Source organism: Cucurbita pepo, chromosome 15 (assembly GCF_057944985.1).
Source record: "Cucurbita pepo subsp. pepo isolate OVF chromosome 15, ASM5794498v1, whole genome shotgun sequence".
NCBI classification, from domain to species: Eukaryota; Viridiplantae; Streptophyta; class Magnoliopsida; order Cucurbitales; family Cucurbitaceae; genus Cucurbita; species Cucurbita pepo.
Genome location: NC_141812.1, coordinates 9,570,935 through 9,592,498, shown reverse-complemented (window position 1 = coordinate 9,592,498; position 21,564 = coordinate 9,570,935). Strand labels below are relative to the sequence as shown.

The 21,564-nt window shown below is 41.9% G+C and overlaps 2 protein-coding genes and 11 non-coding genes across 14 annotated transcripts; all 13 read left to right on the top strand.

Moving 5' to 3' along the window:
* The first annotated feature begins 15 nt into the window (after positions 1–15).
* On the top strand, positions 16–4,061 carry LOC111811591 (uncharacterized). The gene is made up of 7 exons (XM_023698520.2): positions 16–373; positions 1,166–1,242; positions 1,332–1,517; positions 2,075–2,170; positions 2,243–2,314; positions 2,704–2,820; positions 3,148–4,061. The coding sequence occupies exons 1-7, from the start codon at positions 163–165 to the stop codon at positions 3,931–3,933; spliced, it is 1,545 nt and encodes a 514-aa protein (XP_023554288.1). The 5' UTR covers positions 16–162; the 3' UTR covers positions 3,934–4,061.
* A 2,109-nt stretch (positions 4,062–6,170) lies between these two features.
* LOC111811590 (transcription factor HHO6) lies at positions 6,171–8,807 on the top strand. Of its 2 annotated transcripts, XM_023698518.2 has the most exons (5): positions 6,172–6,509; positions 6,662–6,834; positions 6,979–7,327; positions 8,101–8,177; positions 8,269–8,807. In XM_023698518.2, the coding sequence occupies exons 1-5, from the start codon at positions 6,323–6,325 to the stop codon at positions 8,515–8,517; spliced, it is 1,035 nt and encodes a 344-aa protein (XP_023554286.1). In that variant the 5' UTR covers positions 6,172–6,322; the 3' UTR covers positions 8,518–8,807. The 2 variants fall into 2 exon arrangements, with proteins under 2 accessions (XP_086973949.1, XP_023554286.1); XM_087117823.1 differs by lacking the exon at positions 8,101–8,177 and having other exon boundaries at positions 6,171–6,509; positions 8,269–8,520.
* Positions 8,808–12,840: 4,033 nt separating this feature from the next.
* Positions 12,841–12,914, top strand: TRNAI-AAU (transfer RNA isoleucine (anticodon AAU)). Its single transcript has one exon. It is a non-coding gene; the product is annotated as a tRNA-Ile (tRNA).
* A 103-nt stretch (positions 12,915–13,017) lies between these two features.
* On the top strand, positions 13,018–13,091 carry TRNAI-AAU (transfer RNA isoleucine (anticodon AAU)). The gene has a single exon. It is a non-coding gene; the product is annotated as a tRNA-Ile (tRNA).
* A 332-nt stretch (positions 13,092–13,423) lies between these two features.
* On the top strand, positions 13,424–13,497 carry TRNAI-AAU (transfer RNA isoleucine (anticodon AAU)). The gene has a single exon. It is a non-coding gene; the product is annotated as a tRNA-Ile (tRNA).
* Positions 13,498–14,451: 954 nt separating this feature from the next.
* On the top strand, positions 14,452–14,525 carry TRNAI-AAU (transfer RNA isoleucine (anticodon AAU)). Its single transcript has one exon. It is a non-coding gene; the product is annotated as a tRNA-Ile (tRNA).
* Positions 14,526–14,748: 223 nt separating this feature from the next.
* TRNAI-AAU (transfer RNA isoleucine (anticodon AAU)) lies at positions 14,749–14,822 on the top strand. Its single transcript has one exon. It is a non-coding gene; the product is annotated as a tRNA-Ile (tRNA).
* Positions 14,823–14,864: 42 nt separating this feature from the next.
* On the top strand, positions 14,865–14,938 carry TRNAI-AAU (transfer RNA isoleucine (anticodon AAU)). Its single transcript has one exon. It is a non-coding gene; the product is annotated as a tRNA-Ile (tRNA).
* Positions 14,939–15,063: 125 nt separating this feature from the next.
* Positions 15,064–15,137, top strand: TRNAI-AAU (transfer RNA isoleucine (anticodon AAU)). Its single transcript has one exon. It is a non-coding gene; the product is annotated as a tRNA-Ile (tRNA).
* Positions 15,138–15,322: 185 nt separating this feature from the next.
* Positions 15,323–15,396, top strand: TRNAI-AAU (transfer RNA isoleucine (anticodon AAU)). The gene has a single exon. It is a non-coding gene; the product is annotated as a tRNA-Ile (tRNA).
* A 5,005-nt stretch (positions 15,397–20,401) lies between these two features.
* Positions 20,402–20,475, top strand: TRNAI-AAU (transfer RNA isoleucine (anticodon AAU)). Its single transcript has one exon. It is a non-coding gene; the product is annotated as a tRNA-Ile (tRNA).
* A 601-nt stretch (positions 20,476–21,076) lies between these two features.
* TRNAI-AAU (transfer RNA isoleucine (anticodon AAU)) lies at positions 21,077–21,150 on the top strand. Its single transcript has one exon. It is a non-coding gene; the product is annotated as a tRNA-Ile (tRNA).
* Positions 21,151–21,349: 199 nt separating this feature from the next.
* Positions 21,350–21,423, top strand: TRNAI-AAU (transfer RNA isoleucine (anticodon AAU)). Its single transcript has one exon. It is a non-coding gene; the product is annotated as a tRNA-Ile (tRNA).
* The last annotated feature ends 141 nt before the right edge of the window (positions 21,424–21,564 follow it).

Genomic DNA, 21,564 nt, shown 5'->3' with positions numbered 1-21,564 from the left:
AAAGACTTTGGGGATAAACAAGACCTTCCAAATCCAATTTCGTTGAAGCGATTCGAACTCAAAAAGCCCTACACCATCGTTCCCGGCCGCGCCACACCGCTGAATCTTCATTCCTCTTTCACTCTCACTCTCTGCGCCGGAGTTCGCCTGATTCCGACCGCCATGAAAGACTCCGATGACGGAGAAGAGCTTCACTCTGACTCTAACAAGCGCAAGCTCGAACAGAATATTCAATTGGCTAAGCTAAAAGCTCAGGAAATCGTTGCTAAGCTAGTGAGCGATGCCGAGTCCAAACGCCCTCGTTTTGACTATGAATCACCCGCTACCGCCCCCGCGCCACAAAACCCTCCATTACCCTCCTCTTCATTTCCTGGTAAGCCAGAGAATTTTTACTGATTCTTGCGACATGAATTTTTGTTCGTTCATTTGTGGTTGGATATAGACTAGTTTGGTAGCATAGATATAAGCGGAAACTGGGCATCAATTTTTTTCTAATGATGAGTCTACTTTGTGGGGGTGGGTGACATCAATTCATCGGCAATCCAAGGGTTCTGAAATCAATTTCGGAGAGTGTTATGGAGTTTGTAACAATTAGAACCCTTATTGTGTTCTTTAGATTTCCACCCCGTTGTAATCTGCCAAACAATGGGAATGTTGATGAAAATGAAACTCTGTCTTTATGGAAATTTGTGGTTTGAAGCTATTGAAAATTTCCGTTTCACGTTTAACAACAGGTAGCTCCATGTTTTGGATCAATCTTGCTCTAGTTTCTTGATCATTTCAAGCATTTATGGGATCTTTTGGATCAATCTTCGAGATCTTTTGTGTTCGTCACTGAAAATCCTTTTTCTTTTTTGTTGCTTTTCTTCTATGTTTGTTTGTATCTAATTGCTTGTTACTTGAGGTTCTTTTTTGGCGTGTTTTATATGCTTAAGAATTTTGATTTTACTAATCAGGAAGCAGATGTTCATGTATTTTCATACTCAAATATCTTTGCTTCGTGTCGTGTATCGCTTCTTGCATTAAGATTTTCCAACATCCTTTGGAAACCTTGAGATTCACACTGCATTCTGTGTAAATTAAATACTGAACATGTCGTTACACTTTCTATTGAAAAGAAACTCGAAATTTCAGTGCTAGATTTTGCTAACTTTCATGTGTTCAGTTTCTTCTGGTACTCAAACAGGTCCATATCGTGGTTTTCAAACCACGAGCAAGAAAATAAATATTCCAACTATGAAGGTACTTGGTTGCCCATCTTGTTTTTTAGATAGATTACCATTTGCATATTACTGACAAAGATGATTATTTCTTTTCGAATCCGTTTGCAGGTTGGGTTGATTATCGGGAAAGGTGGAGAAACAATCAAATACCTACAACTTCAATCAGGGGCTAAAATCCAGATCACTAGAGATTTCGAAGCTGATCCTCAGTCTTTGACGAGAGACGTTGAATTAATGGGCACTTCAGAACAAGTTAGCAGGGCAGAACAACTTATTAATGAAGTAATTGCGGAGGTAAGCACTAATTAAAATGCTATCATTGCCGACCTTTGTGTTGTAAATGTAACGGCCCAAGCCCACCGCTAGCAGATATTGTCCTCTTTGGACTTTCCTTTTCGTGCTTTCCCTTAAGGTTTTTAAAACGCATCTGTTAGGGAAAGGTTTCCATACCCTTATAAAGAATGATTTTTCCCCTCTCCAACCGATGTGAGATCTCACAGTCCACCCCCTTCGAGCCCAGCGTTCTCGCTAGCACTCGTTCCCCTCTCCAATCGATGTAGGACCCCTCATCCACCTGGTGTCCACCCCCCCCCCCCCCTTTCGGGGTTCAGCCTCCTTGCTGGCACATCCCGGTGTCTGGCTCTTATACCATTTGCAACAGCCCAAGCCCACCGCCGACAGATATTGTCCTCTTTGGGCTTTCCATTTCGGGATTCCCCTCAAGGTTTTTTAAAACGCGTATGCTAGGGAGAGGTTTTTACATCCTTATAAATAAGGATTCGTTCCCCTCTCCAACCGATGTGGGATCTCACAGTAGATGTAAAACTAATTTAGGCACCTTAATGTAACAGGCAGATTCAGGGGGTTCTGCCTCAACTGCAAATCAGGCAATGAACTCAAGTCAACCTGGAGTTGAGCAGTTTGTAATGAAGATTCCTAATAATAAGGTAATTGCTTTCGTTGTGTTTTATCTACCCTTGAAGGTTAAACTAATATTATGATAATAATTTTGTTTATAGGTTGCACTTGTCATTGGAAAGGGAGGTGAAACTATAAAGAGTATACAGAGCAAGTCGGTTGCACGCGTTCAGGTATTATTTAACTTGCGAGAACTGGAGACCATCAAACCGTTTCCAATTTTTTGCAGGTCAAATCATCTAAGAGTCTAAAATTAGCAAGCTTTAAGGCATATTACTGCTCCAATCTGTTTAGTTTTGTAACCTTGACTTGTCAGAATTGTTTACCGTCACATTATTCCGACATCTTTGTTCCCTTAACTCTGTTTATCCCCCCAAAATAACTGCTTAGTCGTCTTAGCCCTTAAGGCAATAGTATATGGCTCTCTGCATCGTTCACATTATACTCTTAATACTCGATATGCTTTTGTTTCTTCATGTGGAACGCAAGATGTGACGTCTTGCCTCTTATCCAAATCCAGAATGCTATTAATCATTTTCTTGTTCGGACTCCTACCCTACAGATTATCCCTTTGCACCTCCCTCCAGGAGATACTTCGACTGAGAGAACTGTTTATATTAATGGTCTGAAGGAGCAGATTGAGTCAGCCAAAGAATTGATTAATGAAGTAATAAATGGGGTAAGTCATCAGGTACCTGTATTGCCTTAGCATACTTTCGTATGGAAGAATGGTTTCCTAGAATTCTAAATGGAAGCATTAGGAAATAACATCTGAACTGTCAAATATCTGTTTCCTGGCTCCATTAATTTCTGCTGAGGTTTCTGTGGGTTTGATCGAACTATGCTTGATGTAATTTTCATGGCAAGTGTGTTCTAACATTTTGCTCATATGTTTGTGCTAAGTTCACTGCAAATCATTATTGTATCTTTCATTAGTGTACACTTTGATCGGTTGCTGGAATTTGAATGCTATTATTCTGAGATGTAAATGCTCCCCTTTCTGCAGAAACGTCTGGTAAATGCCTCTGAAACTAGTAGCTATGCACAACCAACGTACCCCCCTCCTAACAATTGGTCTCAAGCTGGACAACCTCCATTGCAGCAACCCCAATATGGATATGCACCCGGAACCTATCCACCGCCTCCGGGGGCTCCGTATTATAGTAATTATCCAACTCAAGTAGGAAGCTGGGATCAGGCAAACCAATCGACGATTCAGCCATCCGAACAAAGTACAGGATATGATTACTATGGCCAACAGTCTCATGTTGGGTCAGCTCCTCCGTATCATAGCTATGCCTACGGTCAATCAGCCTCAACTGGCACTCATGGTTATGATCAGAGCTACTCCCAACAGGCACCGAGTTATGGGCAAAATTTCTCCGGCCAGTTTCATCCAGACGATCAGCAAAGCATGTACCTTAACTCAGGGGGTGCACCACCTGCTGTGCCATCAACAAATGGAACCTCTGAGGGTATATATCCGGGTGCAGCATACCAAGTTTCCAATGGCCAACCAATGGCAAATCCTCTGTCTGGGTACTGGACTTACCCAAGCGACATGACCCAACTGCTTCCTCAGGCTGGAAATGACCCGTCCGAGTCTTATCCACCTCAGCCCATGTATGAACAGAGTGAGTACCCTCCACCACCAGGCGTGTATTCTCAGGGAGTAACCCCCTCAGCTCCGGGTCCTCCACAGCGCGGAGTTGAACCATCTCGAGATGGAAATTCAAACGGAGCGCAAAGCTTATCTCCTGCTGTGCAGGAAACTGGCAATTCAGAAAGTTGAGCATGGTGTGTAGTTTATCAGTTCTTCCGTCATTTTTTACTGATACAAAACATATTTTGATAGCCATTTTAGGGCCTCTGTAATGAACTTTACTCATGAAATGCGAATTTACTTTCCTATTCATATTATTGGATGCTGAGATGTGAACAAAGGTTGGACAAGCAGTTCAAATATTTGGTACAGAAAGTATACAACTGTTGAGCATGCCTATGAAACACATGTAAAAGGTGATCAATAAGACACCAAACGGAGAAGCTTATATCAAGAATATGAAAATGTGAATATATGCATATACATTATGGGACTATGATGAAAAAAGAAAGTATAATATATTGCACTAGGCTTGTGCTCTTTGCAACCACGAGGTTGAGCTCGAGACCCTATTATTTGACTCCCCTTTAGTCGAGTTATCAGGGGGAGGAGACGTGCTCTTATGGGGTGGTGGCTCTCATAGGATCGTTCAATGGGGTACAGAGCTTGATTGTTTGTGGTGAAAATTATAACGAGTAGTTTGGTGTGCTATTCTTTTTGTCCATGATGTTACCTTGCACCCACCCCTCCCCACTTTAGATAGTTAATCTCATTGTTTGATCTTATGAGATCCCACGTCGATGATAGAGAGAAATGATTGTCAGAGAAGACATTGGACTTCGAAGGGGGTGGATTGTGAGATCCCAGGGAACGAGTGTCAGAGAAGACATTGGGACGGTTAATCTCATTGTTTGATCTTATGAAATCCCACATCAATGGGAGAGAGGAACGAGTGTCAGAGAAGAGGCCTCGAAGGGGGTGGATTGTGAGATTCAAGTGTCAGAGAAGAGGCCTCAAAGGGGGTGGATTGTGAGATCCCACCGGGGGTGGATTGTGAGATCCCACCTAGATAGAATATCGATAACTTTTATAGATCCCAAGGAAAAGCCACCAGCGATATAGATCCCAATGATTGTGAGATCCCACTTAGATATAGATCCCGTAAACTTTTCCATCAAGGAAAAGCCAAAACAATATCGATAACTCGTAAACTTTTCCCTCAAATAAAATCAAAAGACAATATTGATATCTCGTAAACTTGGCTAAGACAATATCTGGTAGCTAGTAAACTTGAGCCAATCTGATTCCCTCAAGAAAAAGCCAAAGACAATATGTAGCTTGTAAACTTGAGCAAATTCATCCATAGGTGCTCTTTCCGATCCATAGGTGCTCTTTCCTCCGGAAAAAGCCAAAACAATATCGGCCAAAGGCAATATCTGATAGCTCGTAAACTTGAGCATATTCATTATGGGGTGAATTGAATCATTTATTCAACCTCTTTATCATCCAAACGAGGAATCTCATTAAATTTGAATAATATTTCTTTTACCGAAATAAATTTGTAAATACTAATTTTTAAAAAATTAAATTGTTACCGCATTGAAAAATACAATTATTCTATTGTTATAATAAGGTTGAGAGACTAAATTGTTACTCTAGGCATTCGGCATCCTATAGATAGATTGGCTCGGACCAGATCTTGTAAGCATAACTCCCTTTATCACTGTATAAAATCGACTGGTTCAGGCCAGCTCTTGTAACCATAACTCCCTTACCACCAGCGATTCCCCTATCCTCATCCTACATACTGAGGCTAAAGTAGCTGCTTGATCTTATAATTGAATGAGGTTAAATTACAAATTTAATTTTTTAAATTTATAAAATAGATACAAAATTCTATTATTTCATACTCATTCTTGCTGTATCTTTGGTACGTCAGTCGTTGGGTCAAGAGAGGGCACGTTGAAAGACGTGGAATGTCACAGAGGAAGTGTGTCCCGAGGCATCAGTCCGGTATTACCGATTAGTACACTTGTCCCTCGTATTCTTTCTTAGTCTAAAACTAGTCATTTTGTTTGCATTGAAACACTCTTCTCAAACTTTACTAAAAAAAATATGTGACGTTACCAAATTAATTTTTTAAACTACAACATTCTATTAAACACAAAATTTAAAATTAATATTAAAATGTATAAAAAAAAAATGGAAAAGTGGATGATAAAAAGCGGCGTCGTTTTATAGTCGTCGGACGGTCAAACGCAGCATCTTGAACACGATTCAGGTTTCTAGCTGACACTGTGTTCTTTACCTTCAACACTCGCTCTTGTAGCGCGTGGTCTTCACTTCCAGTATCATTTTTAAATTATTTAATAATGAATTATTTAATTTTTGGAATCTGTAAATAAATTTGTTTATATTTTTAGGAAATATAAAAGAATCTCCGCGTCCGTCCGTCTTCTTCGCGCCTGCAAGGCAGAATCTCCGCGTAACACTCTTCTCTGTTTCTCATCGCTTTCTCTCCGATTTCTGAACCCCGCACGATCGGAATCTGAATCGGCGGAATCAGACGACGATCGGGATGGGTTCTGTTTCGGATTTTCAACCCAAAACGATCACTGATTTCCTCCGTCAGATTTCGATGCTAACGAATGCCGCCGATCGGACTTCGAAACTCGATGATCTTGTGAAGAACTTGCAGGATGAAATGAAGAAGATCGATGCCTTTAAGCGGGAGCTTCCCTTCTGTATGCTTCTATTGAACGATGGTCAGTTTTTAGGTTTCAGCAACTGTAATTTGAGTCTGGGAGATCGGTTTTTGGATTTCATTTGATTTGTTCTTGATTTTGGGATAGAATGTTCTTTGTTTAGGGCTTCTCTGGATTTGAATTTTCTGTTCAATGTGTTTCTGTTTTTGTAGCGATCCTTGCTTTGGGTAAGCCCAAACTGGTTCTTGAGGATTTCATGTCATTGAACAGAGATTCTTCTGATGAGGAGGAGAAGGAACAGGATTGTGGAGATAAGAAGGAATGGATGAGCTCTGTTCAGCTATGGAAGACTGATCAGTTGCCAAACGCCCAAATCAAAACTAAGGTACCTAAAAATAGACTAACTCTGTGATCTGTTCTTGTTGCATTATTTGTCTGAAAACGAAACAATAGAATTCTTGGTGGGATTTTTGAGAATATGTTCAATCCAAATAGGTTGAATGTTATTGAAGAGTTTTGTTTGTGATAGAGAAATGAGGGATGGGGTTATTTAGCTGCTGCAAACAAGAATGAAGAGAGATTGTTTGTTGGTTTCAAGTCATGTTCTGCTGTGAAGAAGGAAGAGAAGATTGAATCTCCCATTTGTGCACTTTCCTTCGTCACTCCCTGCTCGAAGAATCCTAGAGAAGGCTTAGTTTCATGTGTTTTGGGGTCGAGTGGAAACCGAGCTACATCAACCTCTTTTGTTGATGTACGGTCGAATCTACGGACGGTGTTGCCTCAGCAGCAGTCGCCTGGTCGGAAGCAGAGGAGATGCTGGTCACCAGAATTGCATCGGCGGTTCGAGAATGCCTTGCAGCAACTTGGAGGTTCACAAGGTGAGAACTATCTGTGTGATCATGAAAAGGATTTGTGTTGCTTTACATGTTTGAATCAATTGCAAGTTAGTTCAGCTTAGATCACTTTTCTGTTGGTTTCTGATGAGTTTTTAGGTGAATGGATAAACCAAACCAATACAACCGCAGAGCTTATAAACTAGATGATAAGCATATTTCTTGAAGAACTGTTGGATCATTTTTCTGTGTCAATTAGATGAGAGTAGACCGTTAATGTAACGGCTCAAGCCCACCACTAGCGGATATTGTTTTCTTTGGACTTTTCCTTTTGAGTTTCCCCTCAAGGTTTTTAAAACACGTCTGCTAAGGAGAGATTTCCACACTTATAAAGGATGCTTCGTTTTCCTCCCCAACCGATATGGGATCTCACAATCCACCCCATCAAGGCCAGCGTCCTCACTGGCACTCGTTCCGTATCCCAATTGATGTGGGACACCCCCAATCCACTCCTCTTTGGAGCCTAGTGTTACCGTCTCGTGTCCATCCCCTTCGGGGCTCAGCCTTCTCACTGATACCATTTGTAATGGCCCAAGTCCACCGCTAGCAGATATTGTCCTCTTTGAGCTTTCCTTTTCAAGCTTCCCTTCAAGGTTTTTAAAACGCGTCTGCTAAGGAGAAGTTTCCACACCCTTATGAAGGATGTTTCGTTCTCCTCCTCAACCGATGTGGGATCTCATAGTTAACTTGTGATAGTTTTCTTGAAAACTCATGTTACTCAACCTATCTCTAATTCAAGCATGTTCGATCAAACGCAGTCGCAACCCCGAAACAAATAAGAGAATTGATGCAGGTAGATGGCCTAACCAATGATGAAGTAAAAAGTCATTTACAAGTAAGGTTCCAAAAACCACAAAACATTCCCATCTGCAACTCATTTTCCTGAAAACTTCTAAACTCATCAATGATATTGCTTGTCAATGCAGAAATACCGTCTTCATACTCGACGAGTACCATCGACACCAGCTACCCAAGCAGCAGGCCAATCTCCAGTTGTTCTAGGAGATTTAAGGATGTCCCAAGATGGGTGTGGTGAATCCTCAAAGGTGAGCAGCTCACAGTCAGCCTCACCGCAAGGTCCGCTCCAGTTCAATGTGAACGGAGGGTATTCCACGACCAGAGGCGACGGCATGGAGGACGAGGAAGATACTAAATCCGAGAGCTATGGCTACTGAAAAACTCAGGCTGGTAAAAGATGTTCAAATTTTGGAGGCATAAAATACAATACAATACATCGGAGTTCGTCAATTACAGAAGGATCGTTGTTCTCAGTACATAAAAGAGGAGAGAATCAGAGAGAATGTGAATTATTTTTGTAGGATTAGTTTCTTTTGTGTTCTGTTAATTTCCCTTTTTTGGGAATTTGGGTTGAAATATTTGTGGTTTAAAGTTTGATTGAGATGATAATTTGTTTAGTCGAATGATGTTTTTTTTCCCATTTAGGAAAAAAGTTAGCACTTTTTCATGATCATAAAGGGAAAAAAACGACCCAACATAATTAATGTTCCATGTGATTGTAATGAGAGATTTTGTTTTTGTTTTAAAAAAAACAAAAACGACATCATAGTACATTGAACCCGACGAACATTACATTAAAATTTGGACCGTTTTTTATTAGCCTGATCATGAACCACCCTTGTTTAAGATATGATCTATCCGTTAGTGTCTCATATATTACTTGTTCTCGTTTTGTGGAGAAGGTAAGGTAATAATGTTGTAATTCTTGCTGAAAAACAGACCAAAGACATTCGAGTTATTGGCTCGTCCATCCTGACAATATTTAGATTACGATAGTTCGAGATGAGAGAGCAATTATTCCACCTTAAAAATGGTAGAAAATGTCTTTTTTGATTTTAGTTTGATTATTTAAAAAATTAATTCCCTAAGCTTTGATACAATAACGAAACAAAAAAGAAGTGTATAATAATGTTTGTCGTATATCAAAATAGAATCTTCTAATACACATAAATTGAGTTTTTGTATTGAATTCCAGAACCGTCACCTAAGTTCTTGGAACGGAAAATAAATCATTTAAAAATATAAAACAAAAAAGGTATAGTTTATTTTTTATATTCTTGTTCACAATAGAGAGATTCAAACCTTTGACTTTTATATCGATGATTTATATCAATTGAACTATGCTCATATTATATTGGACAAAGATTGATTTTTCGAAGTACATAGGTGTTTGCATCTTCCTTCCTCCTCTCCCACATTTTCCATCGAGACTGAAAAGTAGCGGTAAGGGTTACGAGAATATGATTTATCTCGACAAAAAGATACGAGTAAGCTGCAGAAAAAAAAAAATAAAAGAGAGAGAAGCAGCGAGGCTGGTAAGTTTGTTCGGGAGCTGTATTTGTTTTCACTTTCATTTGATAATTGAACTATGCTCATATTAGCCGAAATTAAGGTATTTTCCGTCCAAACTTCAATTTTTCTCTAGACGTGGAATCGTATTTGATTCATTGAACCTTGACCTAACTTTGAAAAAAAAAAAATTGATTTGGTGTTTGACAAGACAAGATCCAAACATCTCATATGAAGAATAAAATAGGAACACAATTTTAGCCGTCAACCGTTGGGCTCACAATTTTTAAAATGTATGAACGTTTTCACACGTTAAAAAAGTTTGTGGGACTAGAGGGTCAATATCATCGCTGACACACCGCTCGATGTCTAGCTTTGATATCATTCGTAACAACCTAGGCCCATAGCTTGCAGATATTATCCACTTTGGTCCGTTACGTATAATCGTTAGCTTCACTATTTTTAAAACACGTATGCTAGAGAGAGTTTCCATGCCCTTGTAACAAATGTTTTGTTTCCCTCTCTAACCAACGTGAGGTCTCGCATGTTGGTTATAAGAACTTCTACTTTAATAACACGTTAAAGGTTAAATTAAAGTTTTAGCTTATAAATCTGTAAGAACGTGTTAAAGTTTAGATATCAAACACGGTCGTTAAACACCTAATCTTTTATCCATATTCTTCATACGTGGTTTGATTCTTCTCGATAAATCTTAGAAACAAATGGTGACCTAAAACAGTGCAGTTGTCCTAATTTTCGTTTCGGGACATCTACTACACCATTTCACTAAATTTAGGACTAATTCGTTAGAACGTTGGACAAATTTTTCTTAAACATCATATTTCGAAACCTTCAAACGAACACGGGTTTTATATGTTCATTTTCATTCGTAAATCCTTCAACCGAACGGTTTCAACTTCGAGTTTTACCCGAAACTATTTTTTAAAACAAAAATCACAAAATTTGAACATTTTTAGAGACAAAATCATGAAAGAATGGTCAAAGTTTACAGCACAAAAATACAAAAATGAATGATGAATGAATTAAAAGAAGAATATGGGATGGGATTTGAACCAAAAATCATGCTGAAAAGCTGTGTTGATTGGTCAACTAATTATAATTATCCAAAAAAAAAAAAAAAAGACACAAAAAAAAACCAGACAAGAACACAACCAGCTGCCATGCTGGTGTGTTTAGAAATGATGAAAGGGCATCATTCAGGTCTCTTTATTCTCACGAGACATCGTAATAATTCTGGATGAATGTATGGAAATCTCTTTTTAGTAGACACGTTTTAAAATTGTGAGGTTGACGGCGATACGTAACGAGCTAAAGCGGACAATATCTAGGTGAATTTAGGCGGTTACAAATGATATCAGAACCAACCACTGTACCGTGTGGGAATAAGGATGTTGGACTCTCAAGAGAGGTAGATTGTGAGATCCCACATCTCGGTTGGAGAGGGAAACCAAGCATTCCCGATAAAGATGTGGAAACCCCTCTTTAATAAACGTGTTTTAAAATCGTGAGACTGATGACTATAGGTAACTGGCTAGGAACAGACAATATCTGCTAGCGATGGTTTAGACCGTTACCCATTAATTTTAAGCTACAAATATTTATTTGTTTATTTACTAACACCAATAAAAATCTGACACGTTTCACCAACTAAAATCATTTTCACTTTTTCACCACCTACACCTTTTTACTTTTTTACTTGTCATTTTAACCATATGCCCTCCAAAGGTAAATCTTTTAATTTTCCTCACTCAACAACTCCCAATAGTTGTTTATGTGCCTCATAATTATGCTTTAAAATATACTCTTTAGTGAATAATTGACTCAATTATTATTGCTCGGAACTTTTATTACCCTAATCAATCAAATAAACGATCGAGAAGAATATAAAAATGAACTAAAACTACATCCGAATGAGAGCGATTTTGAGGATATAATGACTAAGAAAAGTTGAAAATAAGAGTTACGACCTATACCAACAAGATGTACCTTTTTTTTTCCAGTGGCTCAATCATAGGAAACTCCGTGGTTGAGCGTGCTATGTTGGGTGACCTCCTAGGAATTTTCTCGGGATACATATGAGTGAGAACAAAGCATGCTGGTTCATGGTTGTCTATGGGGATAACCTTCACTTTTAAGAAGCAAGGAGTAGTTAACGTGACCATGCGCAGGGGAATGTCAAGGCTATTAGATGTGTTGGTCGGTGAGGATAGTTTTCACTTTCAAGAACCGAGGTATAGGCAACATGACTATGTTGTCAGGGATGCAGGGGAATGCTAGAGCCATCTGGTGTCAAATTTGGATTCTGAATCCTAAGCGTGGATCGTTACAATTTATCTATTGTTGTTATTTAAATAGCAAGTCACGAACCTCATTCAAAACCCACATAACCTATTTACTTTAAATCTTTGTTATATTATATTGAACTCAAATAAATAATATATTATTTTAAATTCATTTATTAAAACTAAAATTAATTTTTATAATAATCAACTTTTTTTTTTCTTTTTAATTTTGAAAACTAAAAAAAAAAAAAAAGTAAAAAATTGAAAAAACAAGTATTGCCAACTTAATAAGAGAGTGTCGTGCTAATAACAAAATTTCTTTTAATAAGAATCGGCCATAATGGTAAGAGTGTCGTGTTAATAACGTGAAAGTTGCATGTTCGAGACATGCATGTAAAAAATCATTTTGCGGACCTCACTTTTTTTAAAATAAAAAAATAATCGAGTAATACCAATTAAGTAAGCCAGCTGCCTATTAACTCAATTGGTTAGAATATCGTGCTAATAATGCGCAGGTCATAAGTTCGAGACTTTACTTTTTTTACCGAAGCAAGCCTAGTTAGTTAGAGCGTCATGCTAATACGTGAAGGTTGCATGGTCCATAAAATTTACAATAATCATTTTAAAAAATAGAGTAATATCACTTAAGCATGTCAGTCGTACTAATAACACAAAGGTCGCAAGTTCAAAACTTACATGCTTGGCCTATTAGCTCAGTTGGTTGGAGGGTCGTGCTAGTAATATGAAGGTTGCAGGTTTAAAACCATGGGCCATAATTTTTTACAACAATCATTTTAAAAATTAATCGAGGATATTAAGCATGTTAATTAGCTCAGAGTGTCGTGCTAATAACGCGAAGGTCACAAGTTCGATGCCTGCATGCCAATTGGCCTATTAGCTTAGTTGGTTAGAGCGTCGTGCTAATACCGTGAAGGTCGTAGGTTCGAAACCTGCATGGGCCATAATTTTTTTACAACAATCATTTTAAAAATTAATCGAGCAATATCACTCAGAGCGTCGTGCTAATAACGCGAAGGTCACAAGTTCAATGCTTGCATGCAAATTGGCTTATTAGCTCAGTTGGTTAGAGCGTCGTGCTAATAACGCGAAGGTCGTAGGTTCGAGACCTGCATGGGCCATAAATTTTTTACAACAATCATTTTAAAAATTAATCGAGCAATATCACTTAAGCATGTCAATTGGCCTATTAGCTCAGAGCGTCGTGCTAATAACACGAAGGTCACAAGTTCAATGCTTGCATGCAAATTGGTCTATTAGCTTAGTTGGTTAGAGCGTCGTGCTAATAATGCGAAGGTTGCAGGTACGAGACTTGCATGAGCCATAATTTTTTTACAACAATCATTTTAAAAATTAATCGAGCAATATCACTAAAGCATGCCAATTGGCGTATTAGCTCAGAGCGTTGTGCTAATAATGCGAAGGTCAAAGGTTTGATGCTTATATGCCAATTGGCCTATTAGCTCAGTTGGTTAGAGCGTCGTGCTAATAACGCGAAGGTCGCAGGTTCGAAACCTGCATGGGCCATAGTTTTTTACATGAGCGTCGTGCTAATAACACGAAGGGCACAAGTTGAAGACTTAGCGTCGTGTTAATAACACGAAGGGCACAAGTTGAAGACTTAGCGTCGTGTTAATAACACGAAGGGCACAAGTTGAAGACTTAGCGTCGTGCTAATAACACGAAGGGCACAAGTTGAAGACTTAGCGTCGTGCTAATAACACGTACGGCACAAGTTGAAGACTTAGCGTCGTGCTAATAACACGTACGGCATAACACGTACGGCACAAGTTGAAGACTTAGCGTCGTGCTAATAACACGAAGGGCACAAGTTGAAGACTTAGCGTCGTGCTAATAACACGAAGGGCACAAGTTGAAGACTTAGCGTCGTGCTAATAACACGAAGGGCACAAGTTGAAGACTTAGCGTCGTGCTAATAACACGAAGGGCACAAGTTGAAGACTTGCATGCCAATTGGCCTATTAGCTCAGTTGGTAGCACACAAGTTGAAGACTTGCATGCCAATTGGCCTATGCCAATTGGCCTATTAGCTCAGTTGGTAGCACACAAGTTGAAGACTTGCATGCCAATTGGCCTATTAGCTCAGTTGGTTAGAGCGTCGTGCTAATAACACGAAGGGCACAAGTTGAAGACCTACATGCCGGGCACAAGTTGAAGACCTACATGCCAATTGGCCTATTAGCTCAGTTGGATAACGCGAAGGTCAGGTTTGAAACCTGCATGGGCCATGAGCGTCGTGCTAATAACGCGAAGGTCGCACGTAAGTGCCAATTGGCCTATTAGCTCAGTTGGATAACGCGAAGGTCAGGTTTGAAACCTGCATGGGCCATGAGCGTCGTGCTAATAACGCGAAGGTCGCACGTAAGGTTGCAGGTTTCGAACCTGCATGGGCCATAGCTTTTTATATGAGCATCGTGCTAATAACACGAAGGGCACAAGTTGAAGACTTGCATGCCAATTGGCCTATTAGCTCAATTGGTTAGAGCGTCGTGCTAATAACGCGAAGGTCGCAGGTTCAAAACCTGCATGGGCCATAGCTTTTTATATGAGCGTCGTACTAATAACACGAAGGGCCATAGCTTTGTTCAAAACCTGCACTTTTTATATGAGCGTCTAATAACACGAAGGGCACAAGTTGAAAAGACCGCATGCCAATTGGAGCTGAAGGTTGAAAAGACCGCATGCCAATTGGAGCTGAAGGTCAGGTTTCACGTGCTAATAACACAAGGGCACAAGTTGAAGACCTATATGCCAATTGGCATATTAGCTCAGTTGGTTAGAGCGTCGTGCTAATAACGCGAAGGTCGCAGGTTCGAAACCTGCATGGGCCATAGTTTTTTATATGACACAAGTTGAAGACATGCATGCCAATTGGCCTATTAGCTCAGTTGGTTAGAGCGTCGTGCTAATAACGCGAAGGTCGCAGGTTCGAAACCTGCATGGGCCATAGTTTTTTACATGAGCGTTTCGAACCGGCCCATGCAGGTTCGAAACCTGCATGGGCCATAACTTTTTATATGAGCGTCGTGCTAATAACACGAAGGGCACAAGTTGAAGACTTGCATGCCAATTGGCCTATTAGCTCAGTTGGTTAGAGCGTCGTGCTAATAACGCGAAGGTTGCAGGTTCGAAACCTGCATGGGCCATAGCGCAGGTTCGACTAATAACACGAAGGACACAAGGAAGACCTGCATGCCACTTTTTATATGAGCGTCGTGCTAATAACACGAAGGGCACAAGTTGAAGACTTGCATGCCAATTGGCCTATTAGCTCAGTTGAGCGTCGTGCTAATAACACGAAGGGCACAAGTTGAAGACTTGCATGCCAATTGGCCTATTAGCTCAGTTGGTTAGAGCATCGTGCTAATAACGCGAAGGTCGCAGGTTCGAAACCTGCATGGGCTATAGCGCAGGTTCGACTAATAACACGAAGGACACAAGGAAGACCTGCATGCCAGCTTTTTATAAGGACACAAGGAAGGAACATGGACCTTTTATAAGGACATAAGACACAAGGAAGGAACATGGACCTTTTATAAGGACATAAGACACAAGGAAGGAACATGGACCTTTTATAAGGACAATAAGACACAAGGAAGGAACATGGACCTTTTATAAGGACATAAGGACACAAGGAAGGAACATGGACCTTTTATAAGGACAATAAGGACACAAGGAGGAAGGAACGAAGGAACATGGACACCTTTTATAAGGACAATAAGGACACAAGGAAGGAACAGACACAAGGAAGGAACATGGACCTTTTATAAGGACATAAGGACACAAGGAAGGAACATGGACCTTTTATAAGGACAATAAGGACACAAGGAGGAAGGAACGAAGGAACATGGACACCTTTTATAAGGACAATAAGGACACAAGGAAGGAACATGGACCTTTTATAAGGACATAAGGACACAAGGAAGGAACATGGACCTTTTATAAGGACAATAAGACACAAGGAAGGAACATGGACCTTTTATAAGGACATAAGGACACAAGGAAGGAACATGGACCTTTTATAAGGACAATAAGGACACAAGGAGGAAGGAACGAAGGAACATGGACCTTTTATAAGGACATAAGGACACAAGGAAGGAACATGGACCTTTTATAAGGACATAAGGACACAAGGAAGGAACATGGACCTTTTATAAGGACATAAGGACACAAGGAAGGAACATGGACCTTTTATAAGGACAATAAGGACACAAGGAAGGAACATGGACCTTTTATAAGGACACAGGGAAGGAACATGGGCGCTGCGAGGTTCGAAACCTGCAGGTTCGACTAATAACACGAAGGACACAAGGAAGGAACATGGGCGCTGCGAGGTTCGAAACCTGCAGGTTCGACTAATAACACGAAGGACACAAGGAAGGAACATGGGCGCTGCGAGGTTCGAAACCTGCATGTTCGACTAATAACACGAAGGACACAAGGAAGGAACATGGGCGCTGCGAGGTTCGAAACCTGCAGGTTCGACTAATAACACGAAGGACACAAGGAAGGAACATAGGTTCGAAACCTGCAGGTTCGACTAATAACACGAAGGACACAAGGAAGGAACATGGGCGCTGCGAGGTTCGAAACCTGCAGGTTCGACTAATAACACGAAGGACACAAGGAAGAAACATGGGCGCTGCGAGGTTCGAAACCTGCAGGTTCGACTAATAACACGAAGGACACAAGGAAGGAACATGGGCGCTGCGAGGTTCGAAACCTGCAGGTTTGACTAATAACACGAAGGACATTATAAGGACATAAGGACACAAGGAAGGAACATGGACCTTTTATAAGGACACAAGGAAGGAACATGGACCTTTTATAAGGACACAGGGAAGGAACATGGGCGCTGCGAGGTTCGAAACCTGCAGGTTCGACTAATAACACGAAGGACACAAGGAAGGAACATGGGCGCTGCGAGGTTCGAAACCTGCAGGTTCGACTAATAACACGAAGGAACCTGCAGGTTCGACTAATAACACGAAGGACACAAGGAAGGAACATGGGCGCTGCGAGGTTCGAAACCTGCAGGTTCGACTAATAACACGAAGGACACAAGGAAGGAACATGGGCGCTGCGAGGTTCGAAACCTGCAGGTTCGACTAATAACACGAAGGACACAAGGAAGGAACATGGGCGCTGCGAGGTTCGAAACCTGCATGTTCGACTAATAACACGAAGGACACAAGGAAGGAACATGGGCGCTGCGAGGTTCGAAACCTGCAGGTTCGACTAATAACACGAAGGACACAAGGAAGGAACATAGGTTCGAAACCTGCAGGTTCGACTAATAACACGAAGGACACAAGGAAGGAACATGGGCGCTGCGAGGTTCGAAACCTGCAGGTTCGACTAATAACACGAAGGACACAAGGAAGGAACATGGGCGCTGCGAGGTTCGAAACCTGCAGGTTCGACTAATAACACGAAGGACACAAGGAAGAAACATGGGCGCTGCGAGGTTCGAAACCTGCAGGTTCGACTAATAACACGAAGGACACAAGGAAGGAACATGGGCGCTGCGAGGTTCGAAACCTGCAGGTTCGACTAATAACACGAAGGACACAAGGAAGCAGGTTCGACTAATAACACCAAGGACACAAGGAAGACCTGCATGCCAGCTTCAAGGACACAAGGAAACACCAAGGACACAAGGACTTGAAGCAAGGAAACACCAAGGACACAAGGAAGACCTGCATGCCAGCTTCAAGGACACAAGGAAACACCAAGGACACAAGGACAAGGACACAAGGAAGACCTGCATGCCAGCTTCAAGGACACAAGGAAACACCAAGGACACAAGGACAAGGACACAAGGAAGACCTGCATGCCAGCTTCAAGGACACAAGGAAACACCAAGGACACAAGGACAAGGACACAAGGAAGACCTGCATGCCAGCTTCAAGGACACAAGGAAACACCAAGGACACAAGGACTTGAAGCAAGGAAACACCAAGGACACAAGGAAGACCTGCATGCATGCCAGCTTCAAGGACACAAGGAAGACCTGCATGCATGCCAGCTTTTTATAAGGACACAAGGAACATGGGTCATGCCAGCTTTTTATAAGAACACAAGGAACATGGGCCATAACGCTTTTTATAAGGACACAAGGAACATGGGCCATAACGCTTTTTATAAGGACACAAGGAACATGGGCCATAACGCAGCGCAGGTTCGAAACCTGCAGGTTCGACTAATAATAACACGAAGGACACAAGGAAGACCTGCATGCCAGCTTTTTATAAGGACACAAGGAACATGGGCCATAACGCAGCGCAGGTTCGAAACCTGCATGGGCCATAGCTTTTATAAGGACACAAGGAACATGGGCCTGAATAGTGCAGGTTCGAAACCTGCATGGGCCATAGCTTTTATAAGGACACAAGGAACATGGGCCTGAATAGCGCAGGTTCGAAACCTGCATGGGCCATAGCTTTTATAAGGACACAAGGAACATGGGCCATAGCGCAGGTTCGAAACCTGCATGGGCCATAGCTTTTTATAAGGACACAAGGAACATGGGAAGACCTGCATGCCAGCTTTTTATAAGGACACAAGGAACATGGGCCATAGCGCAGGTTCGAAACCTGCATGGGCCATAGCTTTTTATAAGGACACAAGGAACATGGGCCATAGCGCAGGTTCGAAACCTGCATGGGCCATAGCTTTTTATATGAGCGTAAGGACACAAGGAACATGGGCCATAGCGCAGGTTCGAAACCTGCATGGGCCATAGCTTTTTATATGAGCGTCGTGCTAATAACACGAAGGACACAAGGAAGACCAGCGCAGGTTCGAAACCTGCAGGTTCGACTAATAACACGAAGGACACAAGGAAGACCTGCATGCCAGCTTTTTATAAGGACACAAGGAACATGGGCCATAACGCAGCGCAGGTTCGAAACCTGCATGGGCCATAGCTTTTATAAGGACACAAGGAACATGGGCCTGAATAGCGCAGGTTCGAAACCTGCATGGGCCATAGCTTTTATAAGGACACAAGGAACATGGGCCTGAATAGCGCAGGTTCGAAACCTGCATGGGCCATAGCTTTTATAAGGACACAAGGAACATGGGCCATAGCACAGGTTCGAAACCTGCATGGGCCATAGCTTTTTATAAGAACACAAGGAACATGGGAAGACCTGCATGCTAGCTTTTTATAAGGACACAAGGAACATGGGCCATAGCGCAGGTTCGAAACCTGCATGGGCCATAGCTTTTTATATGAGCGTCGTGCTAATAACACGAAGGACACAAGGAAGACCTGCATGCCAGCTTTTTATAAGGACACAAGGAAGACCTGCATGCCAGCTTTTGGCATTTTATAAGGACACAAGGAAGCCATAGCTTTTTATAAGGACACAAGGAACATGGGAAGACCTGCATGCCAGCTTTTTATAAGGACACAAGGAACATGGGCCATAGCGCAGGTTCGAAACCTGCATGGGCCATAGCTTTTTATAAGGACACAAAGAACATGGGCCATAGCGCAGGTTCGAAACCTGCATGGGCCATAGCTTTTTATATGAGCGTCGTGCTAATAACACGAAGAACACAAGGAAGACCTGCATGCCAGCTTTTTATAAGGACACAAGGAAGACCTGCATGCCAGCTTTTTATAAGGACACAAGGAAGCCATAGCTTTTTATAAGGACACAAGGAACATGGGAAGACCTGCATGCCAGCTTTTTATAAGGACACAAGGAACATGGGCCATAGCGCAGGTTCGAAACTTGCATGGGCCATAGCTTTTTATAAGGACACAAGGAACATGGGCCATAGCGCAGGTTCGAAACCTGCATGGGCCATAGCTTTTTATATGAGCGTCGTGCTAATAACACGAAGGACACAAGGAAGACCTGCATGCCAGCTTTTTATAAGGACACAAGGAAGACCTGCATGCCAGCTTTTTATAAGGACACAAGGAAGACCTGCATGCCAGCTTTTTATAAGGACACAAGGAAGACCTGCATGCCAGCTTTTTATAAGGACACAAGGAAGACCTGCATGCCAGCTTTTTATAAGGACACAAGGAAGACCTGCATGCCAGCTTTTTATAAGGACACAAGGAAGACCTGCATGCCAGCTTTTTATATGAGCGTCGTGCTAATAACACGAAGGGCACAAGTTGAAGACTTGCATGCCAATTGGAGCTGAAGGTCAGGTTTAGCTTTTTATATGAGCGTCGTGCTAAGGGCACAAGTTGAAGACTTGCATGCCAATTGGAGCTGAAGGTCAGGTTTAGCTTTTTATATGAGCGTCGTGCTAATAACACGAAGGGCACAAGTTGAAGACCTGCATGCCAATTGGAGCTGAAGGTCAGGTTTGAACCCTGCATGGGCCATGAGCGTCGTGCTAATAACACGAAGGGCACAAGTTGAAGACCTACATGCCAATTGGCCTATTAGCTCAGTTGGTTAGAGCGTCGTGCTAATAACGCGAAGGTCGTAGGTTCGAAACCTGCATGGGCCATAGTCGTAGGTTCGAAACCTGCATGGGCCATAGTTTTTTACATGAGCGTCGTGCTAATAACACGAAGGGCACAAGTTGAAGACTTGCATGCCAATTGGCCTATTAGCTCAGTTGGTAGCACACGAAGGGCACAAGTTGGTTAGAGCGTCGTGCTAATAACGCGACCTATTAGCTCAGTTGGTTAGAGCGTCGTGCTAATAACGCGAAGGTCGCGTCGTCGTGCTAATAACACGAAGGGCACATGTTGAAGACCTACATGCCAATTGGCCTATTAGCTCAGTTGGTTAGAGCGTCGTGCTAATAACGCGAAGGTCGCACGTAAGGTTGCAGGTTTCGAACTTGCATGGGCCATAGCTTTTTATATGAGCGTCGTGCTAATAACACGAAGGGCACAAGTTGAAGACTTGCATGCCAATTGGCCTATTAGCTCAGTTGGTTAGAGCGTGGCCATAGCTTTTTATATGAGCGTCTAATAACACGAAGGGCACAAGTTGAAAAGACCTGCATGCCAATTGGAGCTGAAGGTCAGGTTTGAAACCTGGGGCCATGAGCGTCGTGCTAATAACACGAAGGGCACAAGTTGAAGACCTGCATGCCAATTGGCCTATTAGCTCAGTTGGTTAGAGCGTCGTGCTAATAACGCGAAGGTCGCAGGTTCGAAACCTGCATGGGCCATAGTTTTTTACATGAGCGTCAAGTTTCGAACCTGCATGGGCCATAGCTTTTTATATGAGCGTCATGCTAATAACACGAAGGGCACAAGTTGAAGACCTGCATGCCAATTGGAGCTGAAGGTCAGGTTTGAAACCTGCATGGGCCATGAGCGTCGTGCTAATAACACGAAGGGCACAAGTTGAAGACCTACATGCCAATTGGCCTATTAGCTCAGTTGGTTAGAGCGTCGTGCTAATAACGCGAAGGTCGTAGGTTCGAAACCTGCCTGGGCCATAGTTTTTTACATGAGCGTCGTGCTAATAACACGAAGGGCACAAGTTGAAGACTTGCATGCCAATTGGCCTAGAAGGGCACAAGTTGAAGACTTGCATGCCAATTGGCCTATTAGCTTAGCTCAGTTGGTTAGAGCGTCGT

What these genes read in the sequence shown, in the direction of transcription:
- LOC111811591 (XM_023698520.2), top strand. Translation starts at nt 163, where the DNA reads ATGAAAGACTCCGATGACGGAGAAGAGCTTCACTCTGACTCTAACAAG. An exon ending in TAAATATTCCAACTATGAAG is followed by an intron (nt 1,243 to 1,331) that starts GTACTTGGTTGC and finishes ATCCGTTTGCAG; the next exon opens with GTTGGGTTGATTATCGGGAA. An exon ending in TTAATGAAGTAATTGCGGAG is followed by an intron (nt 1,518 to 2,074) that starts GTAAGCACTAAT and finishes TTAATGTAACAG; the next exon opens with GCAGATTCAGGGGGTTCTGC.
- LOC111811590 (XM_023698518.2), top strand. Translation starts at nt 6,323, where the DNA reads ATGGGTTCTGTTTCGGATTTTCAACCCAAAACGATCACTGATTTCCTC. An exon ending in GCAACTTGGAGGTTCACAAG is followed by an intron (nt 7,328 to 8,100) that starts GTGAGAACTATC and finishes GATCAAACGCAG; the next exon opens with TCGCAACCCCGAAACAAATA. An exon ending in AAGTAAAAAGTCATTTACAA is followed by an intron (nt 8,178 to 8,268) that starts GTAAGGTTCCAA and finishes TTGTCAATGCAG; the next exon opens with AAATACCGTCTTCATACTCG.